At 36.3% G+C, this 10,276-nt stretch overlaps 1 protein-coding gene across 1 annotated transcript; it reads right to left on the reverse strand.

The window, feature by feature from the left end:
* Positions 1 to 6,936: 6,936 nt before the first annotated feature.
* LOC110724692 (cytochrome P450 83B1-like) lies at positions 6,937 to 9,600 on the reverse strand (the record flags this gene model as incomplete). Its single annotated transcript, XM_021904137.1, has 2 exons — positions 6,937 to 7,418; positions 7,705 to 9,600. A coding segment is annotated over one exon (630 nt), but the record flags the coding sequence as incomplete, so codon positions are not given.
* Between the last annotated feature and the right edge of the window lie 676 nt (positions 9,601 to 10,276).

Genomic DNA, 10,276 nt, shown 5'->3' on the forward strand with positions numbered 1-10,276 from the left:
TATTACAATATTTAGTATTTTATAAGATAGTTTCTTATACTTGTATTTTTTTTATATAAAACAAATTTGAAATGTATAACATAGTTTTTCTTATAAAAAAATTCTCAACTAAACTCTTTTGAATTTTATACTTTATACATTTCATATTAATTCCGACTATAGTTTTACATAAATGCATATAAAATAAAAAATTTATCATGTAAAATACAGTGATGTTAATTAATAATTTATCATGTAAAATATGGTGATATTAATATGATACTCTTTACGTCCCCTTTTATTTGTTCTATTTTTCTTTTTGATGATATAGATGATTATTCACTACATCTCTCATTATTTTTATATTTCATTTTAACGTCAGACCGAGTGACCGACTGTTTCAAATTAATAATAGAAGCTACAACTTTATATTACTCTCACACAAAATACATTTGATCCAACTACTTAACCAAAAATTATCAAGGTAAAATTAAATTAGTTTGGGGTCAAATAAATTAATAATATTACTCTGTATATTGGTAGTCAAAACACATCTTTTGTTAAAAAATAAATAAATAATAAATTTAGAACCACAAAAACGAAATAATACGGAGTACGGAGTACTAGATTATCAGACGAACTGAAGAGAGTGTAATAATTTACACGATGTTAAATACCTAATGGACATAGTGCATTAGCAAATGGTTTGATGGGACAATTAGATAGTTGTAGTTATTTAGATTTGATGGGACAATTAAATAGTTGTAATTATTTAGATTTGATGGGACAATTAAATAGTTGTAGTTATTTAGATATCAAGGGGCGATAAAACAGTTGCAATTATTTAGATTTGATGGGATGATTAAATACATAAGTGTGACCATTTTAACTTTGAAAGGATTATTTTTTTTACTGGAACTTTGAAAGGATTATGTACAATATAATGATCTAGACAAATATAATTAATGACATTAGGGAAAAAATTTAGACATCATTGGCATTTTATCTTTAATTTATCTTGCTCATGACAATTATCAACCTTAATGTATGGGTAATGATAGATATACAACCCTCCCCTCATCCGAAGCTTGATGGCTGCTCGAAGAATCCAAGACACACGGTCTATTCATTCCTCCTCATCACCCAACACCCAGCCCCCCAAAATAAATAAAGTACACATTATACCTTATCCAAATCGAATTTGTGAGTTTCTAGTTCTAGTTTTGGTTCTATTTTAAATGATATTTCTCGTATATATCAGAATAATTGAGATATTTAATACTCCCTCCGTCTCATAATATTAGTTTATCTTTGTTTTTTTTTACGGTATTTAAGAATTGGGAGGAGAAAGTAGATGAAACACATTAATAAAGTGAAAAGTACAATTGTAAACAAAAGTTAGAAAGAGAAAGTGGAAAAACGTACAAGGCATCTGCAAAATTTAAGGGTCACGTAGGAAGTACAATGAATAAAGTTTATAAAAGTGAGGTTATAATAGTCTTTATATATTATCCAAAAATAAAAACAAAAACAACATTTTGACACTCCAAAATAGGAAAACATGAACTATATTATGGGACAGAAGTAATATTTACTACTCGTATTTGTATACTAATTTTGATAATATGAGTAATTTTTTGGAAATTTTGGATTTTGGTACCTCGAATATGGGGGTAATTGAAATTCCGTACCCGTTTAAAATTTATTTTTAAATTGGTACCTCCAAAAACACGAAACTGTAGATTTCAGTACCTCCGTCCATGTTCCGTTAAGTTTTCCGTTAGTGGGGCCCATTATCTAATTATTTAATAATTTAATTTATTAAAAAAAAGAAAAAACATTTTATTAAAAAAAAAACTTAAAAAATAAAATAAAATAAAAAAATCAGCCACTGCCACCAGCGCCGGCGCCGGCTTCGGATGTTGGTGGCCGAATTCCCCTGGCACCGGTGCCGGCCACCCCTTCCCTTTCCCTCCCTTTTTTACCCTCCCCCGAAACCCTAGCGCAACCACCACCATCTTCCCTCCCATTCTTCGTTTCTGGCTGTGACACCCCACCCCCTCCCTTTCCCTTTCCCTCCCTGTTTTCCCCTTCCCCGAAATCCTAGAACAACGGTGGTCACCACTACCGTACCATGGTCGTCACCCTAAGCCAACCCCATCGTTGTCTCCCCGACCTGAAGCCATTGTCGAACTACCCAGACCCCAACACAAACCAGCCCAGCGAGAAGCCCCCATTGTCATCTCCCGACTCGAAACCATCGTCGAACCACCTAAACCAGCCCAGCGAGAAGCCAACAGCAGGAAATCAACCCACCACCGCCGCAGAACTCCTCTCCCCTACCCAAAACCGTCATCGAACTACCGAAACCCCAATCCACACCCATACCAAAACCCACATACCACCGTACTCATCTCACCCTTATCCTGAAACCAAATCGGGGTTAAGGTTGTTAGGTTACAGTTAGGCTCGTTTCGAAGGTCAATCGAGAGTGGTCGGACGGCTGGTTAAGATTTTAGGGATTTTTCATTTTTTTTTTATTATTATTATTTTTTAATTTTTTTTTATAAATTGATTTTTCTTTTTTTTTTTAATAAATTAAATTATTAAATAAATAGATAATGTGCCCCACTAATGGAAAACTTAACGGAACATGAACAGAGGTACTGAAATCTACAGTTTTGTGTTTTTGGAGGTACCAATTTAAAAATAAATTTTAAACGGGTACGAAAATTCAATTAACCCCATATTCGAGGTACCAAAATTCAAATTTTCCTATTTTTTTTTATAACATGTTAAAAATACTATGTAAATTTTTTCATGAAATATGTTGTTAAATATTTATTAATATCAAGTTTCATTATACCATTTTTTTTTTCACCAAAAAAATAATACTATTTTTTTTAACCAATGTTTATTTATACATATTTAAGGTCAAATGACAAGTTGATTGTGTCAATTATTTTAAGATCGATAGAGAGAATATCATATATTTGGAGCTAACAATTGAGTTTTTAGGTTCGGTTCAAGTCGAGACAATGCAAGTTAATTGGATCATGCATTGACAAATGCTTGTTTGAGTTCATTTTAGGCTCGGGTCGGATTGAAATATGCGGAGTAGTCCTATATTTTATTCTATAGCCTATAGATTTATTATAATTTAACAACTTTTAATTTATTAGATATATTATCAACCAGACAATTTTTAGTTGGGTCAATTTTTTGTCAAATGGTTATGTAAGGATTTTAAATTTTGGAACAATTGGTAATCATAAACATGATGTCAATTTTGCTAGATTGACAATGTGCTTCGTAGTTTTTGAAGCTATTTATAAGATAGGAGCCTAGGACAAATAATTTTGTATATATTACCTCCGTTACAGGTTATGTGCAACGATTAGACATTTTCCCTCTCAATCGTTGCACATAACCTGTAATGGAAATAGTATGTTAAATTCAAATTGAATGATCAAATATAGTTCAATTAAGCTTTAAGCTAGATTCATGTATAATATAAGAAGAAATTTCATAGATATAGAAATAAATAAATGACACCGTGTATATTCTCAATTGTCATTACGAAATTTGAGTTAATGATTATGGCCCACATTATTACAGAGTACTTTTATTCATACTTTTATCCTGCTTTTCACACGCATTAGAGCAAGTTTAGCCCCAAGTCTTAAAACTTGAATGTGACATCATTTTTTGTGGTCCCCATTGAAAATGATGTCATCAAATTCTTGTTAAGACTCACTAAGACTTACACATATTTATCACTTTAGCCCTAAGACTTAAATATTTGACATATTATATGTAGAAAAGTGTAAGAAAAAAAAGGGATAATAAAAATAAAAGTGAGGTGGGAGTAGTGGGTCCCAATCTCAAGTCTTAAGTTGAGTCTTGAAATTTCAAGACTCAACTTGAGACTTGCTTGAGATTTTTGAAGAAAAATGGGAAAAGTCTTAAGCATAAGTCTTAAGACTTAAAATGATGATGTCACCCCAAGTCTTAAGGCTTGGGGGGCTAAACTTGCTCTTACTAATATTTTGATTTTTGAAACAAGTATATTACTTTTTTTTTTTATAAGAGAAACAAGTATATTACTTTTATTCATACTTTTATCATACTTTTATTCCTCCTACCAAAGTGTAGAATTAATGAAACAGAAAACTTGAATATTATTTCTCAGAGAACCATCATATATAATACAAGCTAAAACAATCCCAATCAAGATAGAATTAGGAAAGTATCAAAAGATATTATTAACTACCTAAAATATGCTATCAAAGATATCCTTAGATATTTGGAAAATATATCCTATTTTCCTCAATACCCCCCTCAAGTTGGAGCACTCGGGTCATAGATGCCCAACTTGGAAAGAAGAAAATCAAACTGTGATTTCCCAAGTCCTTGGTGAATATATCTGCTAACTGGAAAGAAGTAGGCACATAGGATGAAGATATTAACCCTTCATTGATTGCATCACGGACAAAATGACAGTCAACTTCAATGTGTTTGGTGCGTTCATGAAACACCGGATTTTTAGCAATCTGCAGGGCCGATTGACTATCACAAAACAACTTGATTGCCTGAGGATGTTCAATCCCCAGACTCAATAACAAGGCCTTTAACCATTTCAACTCCAACGTAGCGGAACACATGGATCTATACTCTGCCTCAGACGATGAAGTAGCCACCGTAGGTTGCTTCTTGGTTTTCCAAGAAATTGGAGAATGACCAAGAAAAACAAGCCATCCTGTCAATGAACGACGAGTGAGAGGACATGCCGCCCAATCCGAATCACACCAACCCTGCAAGGTTAGATCACTAGATGCACTTAACAGAATGCCTTGACCCGGGGTACCTTTCAAATATCGAACCACACGCAAGGCCGCTTCCCAGTGCTCAGAACACGGCTGTTGCATAAATTGAGACAAAACATGCACTGAATAAGCCAATTCCGGTCGTGTAACCGAAAGATAAATTAATCTTCCCACTAATCTTCGATAGGATACAGGGTCCTTGAGCAATTCACCATTAGCAAGGCCGAGCTTATGGTTTTGTGGGATAGGAAAACCACTCGGCTTTGCCCCTAACAAACCTGCTTCGGAAATAATATCCAACATATATTTTCGTTGGCACAAAAACACACCAGATGAACTACGAGCCACTTCTATACCCAAAAAATACTTCAAGGGACCAAGGTCCTTCATCTTAAAACAGTCACCAAGGTAAGCTTTAAACACAGTCAAAGCAGCAAAATCGTTCCCAGAAAGAATAAGATCATCTACGTACACCAGGACATTAATCTGAACATTGCCTCTAGTGTATGTAAAAAGAGAGTAATCAAAGTAGGATTGAATGAAACCATACCCTTTTAAAGCTGTCGTTAGCTTTGCAAACCAACACCGCGGATCCTGTTTCAACCCATACAACGACTTCCTCAAACGACACACCAAGGATGGATCAGAACTCTCAAACTCGGGGGGCAATTTCATGTACACCTCCTCATCGAGATCACCATGTAAGAAGGCATTGTGAACATCCATCTGATGAAGATCCCAATTTTTAGAAGCCGCTATTGCAAGAAAAGCTCGAATTGTAGTCATCTTAGCCACGGGAGCAAAAGTTTCACCATAATCGATGCCTTCCTGCTGATGATTACCAAAAACAACCAATCGAAACTTGAGTCGCTCAACTTGACCATTAGACAAAAATTTTGTCTTATACACCCATTGACTTCCTAGAGCTTTCTTCCCTGGAGGAAGATGTTCTAAAGTCCATGTGCCATTATCTTCTAAAGATTTTATTTCTTCTTTCATGGATTGCTTCCACCCCTCATACTTCATAGCCTCTTTGAAAGACTTAGGTTCTTTGTCATGAACAATGGCTACAAGAAATTTGCGATAATTCACAGAAAATTTGTCACAATTTATATAATGTGCTAAAGGATAAGGAGTACCTGAAGGAGTGTTGGAGGATGGAGTGGACGGAGACGGACTATTAGCAAAAACGGAGTGAGTCACATAATCACGAAGCTTGACAGATGGAATTTTTTCACGAAAACTGCGACCTAACTCCTCATGTTCATGCACCTCAAGAAGCTCAGGAGAAGCATGGTGCTGCTTAGCACCCATGCTGCTGCTGCTGCTGTGAGGCTCGGCAGTCATGTCGCTGCTGCTATGCGGCTTGAAAGGGGTTTGCCAGGCAGCGTCTAGGTGTGCAGCAGACTGCTCCGCGGCCTGGCTGCGGGCTGTGTCCTGTGGCCGCGGCCTGGCTGTGGGGTGATCTGCCGTAGCCTCCCTAGCAGGCTGCCCTGAGTGTGGCTGACCCGGGGCAGCTTGCTCTTCCTCATTGAAGCCATTAATAACGCCATTTTCATCATCAAATATCTCGTACTCCAAAAAATCCCCATGAACTTCACTATTTGTGTCAAAAAATTCCGGCACTATGTTCACATCATCCGGAGTACCAAAAGGAAACACATCCTCAACAAACTTCACATCTCGAGAGACAAAAAAAAATTTCGACTCAAGATCATACAATTTCCATCCCTTCTTCCCAAAAGGATAACCCAAAAACACACATTTTCTACTCCGACTCGCAAATTTGTCTCCATTAGTTTTTTAATTATGAGCAAAACAAAGACAACCAAAGGTACGAATTGCATCAAACAAGGGTGGTTTATCAAATAATAATTCGAAAGGTGTTTTATTTTGAAGCAAGGGAGTGGGGGTACGGTTAATTAGGTGGGTTGCGGCAAGAACACACTCCCCCCAAAAATAAATAGGCAATTTGGCTTGAAACCTTAACGCTCTCCCAACTTCAAGAATGTGTTTGTGTTTACGCTCAACCCTCCCATTTTGCTGAGGAGTACCCACACAAGAGGTTTGAAAAATAATTCCAGTGGCACGAAAATAATCAAACAAACAATTAAATTTCGTACCGTTGTCACTCTGCACAATTTTAATGGTTTGGGAAAATTGTCTATCCACCATTGAAACAAAAGCCAAAAAATTTCGTAAAACCTCAGTTTTATCAATTAATAAATAAATCCAAACTGCTCGAGAATAATCATCCACAATAGTCAAAAAATATCAAGCTCCACACGACGAAACATGTCGATATGGACCCCACAGATCACAATGTACTTTCTCAAAAATCCTAGAAGCTCTACTATCACTTAAAGGAAATTTATTTCGAGGATGTTTAGCACGCATACATACTTCACATCCTTTATCTAAACAAGCTTTATTGCTACTAACATGAGGAAGTAACTTAACTACTTTCTCGGAAGGATGACCCATTCGACGATGCCACAACTCCAAATCCGAGGATGCTTCAACAGCGCCTACAAGATTCACCGAATCCGAATTGCTAAAATAATATAGTCCGTCTCTCCTAGCTCCCATTCCAATCAGCTCCTTCGCTTGGTCCTGTATAGCACACATATAAGAATTAAATTGGACAAAACAATTAAGCTTATCAGTAAGCTGAGATACTGAAATCAAATTACAACTCAAATAGGGGACATAAAGAACACCGGTGAGGGTGATCTTGTCCGATAAACGAACAGAACCAACTAAAGAGGCAACCACTGTGTCCCTGTTAGGTAATCCAACAGGACACTCAAAAGAACGAGTATCAAACATCCAAGAGTCTGTGCCGGTGACATGGTGAGTGGCTCGGTGTCAATAATCCATGAAGTAACATCAAACTTACCATTCAAACGATTTTCATTGGCTTTTCCAAATAAACCCGTGATCGCCTTCCATTGCTCAGATGTGAAAGCTTGACCATGAGAAGGAGCATTCGAACCCAAGATTGCATTAGCCCGTGCCGAGCCTTGACTACGACCCGCCGATGCTGTCCCCCCCTGGCTACTATCACTCATGCCTGGGGGATACCCATGAAGCTCGAAGCACTTGTTCTCTATGTGCCCCCTTTTTTTGCAATGATTGCATATTTTATCTGACCAACACGAGAAGTCTCATGACCACCCTTCTTGCACTTAGCACACACTGAACCACTAGAGGTGCGATCAGACCCTTCACGACCTCGAGCACCACCTCCACGAACAGCAAAACTGACAGCTTGTTGCGGTTCCTCTCGAACCCTATCAAGGCCTCGGACAAGCTCATCTTGTGAGACTTATTGATAAGCTTTATTTAATGTGGGAAGAGGGTCTTGTGCTAATATATTAGAGCTAGTTTGAGCATAATAATCAGAACAAAGAGCTAATAAAAATTGTTGGAGCCTATCATCTTCACGCCTTTTCTCATGTTGCCTACCAACACTACATGTACACTTCCCACACTTGCAATTAATTAATGGTTCAAGTTTAGCAAGTTCATCCCACAAAACTTTTAATTTGCCAAAGTAAATAGCCACTGACATATTTTTAGTTTGCTCACATCTATTTATTTGAGCTTTCAAATTTTGAATACGAGGACCGTTAACAACACAAAATCTTTCATGCAAATCATCCCACAAACTTTTTGCATTATCATAATTAGAAAGCATAGATTTTACCTCCGGATCAATCGTGTTCATGAGCCATGAAACGAGCATACAGTGCACCACAACCCAATCCTCCTTGGTTGCAGGCGGCACACAATCAGTGATAGTACCATCCAAAAACCCAAATTTCCTCCGAGACGAAAGAGCAACAAAAATTGCTTGAGACCACGAATCAAAATTGTCAAGTTTTAACCGAATTGGAGAGATAAAGTCTCCAGGACGATCATGCGCCCCTAGATAGAATGGTGAATTAGTTTCTATTTTTTGTGGTGGCGGTGGTGGTGGTGTATCATCACCGGCCATGGCTAAATTTTATGAAAAAAAAAAACTCTGGCTCTTATACCATGTAGAATAAATGAAACAGAAAACTTGAATATTATTTCTAAGAGAACCACCATATATAATACAAGCTAAAACAATCCCAATCAAGATAGAATTAGGAAAGTATCAAAAGATATTATTAACTACCTAAAATATGCTATCAAAGATATCCTTAGATATTTGGAAAATATATCCTATTTTCCTCAATACAAAGGCAAGCTTGCATATATTGGAGCCCGCAGAAAGAAACAACAATTCACTCAAGTTGACAAGTTTAGAAGCAGAAGCAAGAGAAGAAATCTTATGAACAAGTCTTGAAAATTCATCCTGTAGAATTGGAGCAAAACACTGCACTCTCTTTGCACTAAACAAATGAAGAGCACAAATCTTTCTTATTTCTCTAAAGTACTCGAAATCCTTCGCAAACATTATGTCCGAACCATTATAAGTTAGTCTTTGCATGCCAACTGATATAGGTCGATGGCAAAAGTTTAAGTCCTGCGTCTGCAGGACTTCTTTTGCCATCGTAGATGATTGTATAACTACGACGTTTTTACTTACAAATCGAAGTGTGTATATGGGGCCATAGATCTTGGCGAGCTTTGCAAAAGATAAGTGTGGTTTCAAAAAATTGAATTGGTGTAAATTTCCGATTAAGGGGAGGCCTTTAGGTCCGGGTGGAGGATGAAATGGTTCATTTTTTTGGTGTTTTGTTAGAAGAAGAAAAATAAGAGAAAATGTTGCAAGGAAGAAGAGGAAAATAATTACGGAGTAGCATTATTTCTTATGGAATTATGATATCAAATGTACGTGTTTGCTATATAAGTTAAATATCATGCAAGTGGGCAAGTGGTAGACAAATGCATACGATTGATAGTAGATGAGGAAATAATAGGTCAATGTCCTAATAGGTACTTTTTGATGAGATCTCAGCAACTTGCAAATTCTCAATCTTAATTATTTATAATTTTTATTGATTAACTTTTAACATTTTTGTAAATAAATAATATTTACTTCTGTTTATATATTTAAAGGACATATGAAAGTACACCTAAAGAAATTCTCATGTACATAAGAACTTAAGTCTGTCATTATTACCCGGTAAAATTTAAAAGTAAAAGGAAAAATTGTCAAGAATAAAATGACCTTTTACCAGTCTTCCAAAAATAAAATGACCTTTTAATTATTCCAGAATAATATGACTTTTGAAACTGATCGCAATGTGTATATAGGGCCATAGATCTTAGCGAGCTTTGCAAAAGATAAGTGTGGTTTCGTGAAATCGAATTGATGTAAATTTCCGATAAAGGGGAGGCCTTTAGGTCCGGGTGGAGGATGAAATATTAGTTCATTTATTTGGTGTTTTGTAAGAAGAAGAAAAAACAGAGAAAGGGTTGCAAGGAAGAAGAGGAGAATAATTAGCAATATTTCTTATGGATTGGATTTAATCATT

Source organism: Chenopodium quinoa, unplaced genomic scaffold (assembly GCF_001683475.1).
Source record: "Chenopodium quinoa cultivar QQ74 unplaced genomic scaffold, ASM168347v1, whole genome shotgun sequence".
Lineage (NCBI taxonomy): Eukaryota > Viridiplantae > Streptophyta > Magnoliopsida > Caryophyllales > Amaranthaceae > Chenopodium > Chenopodium quinoa.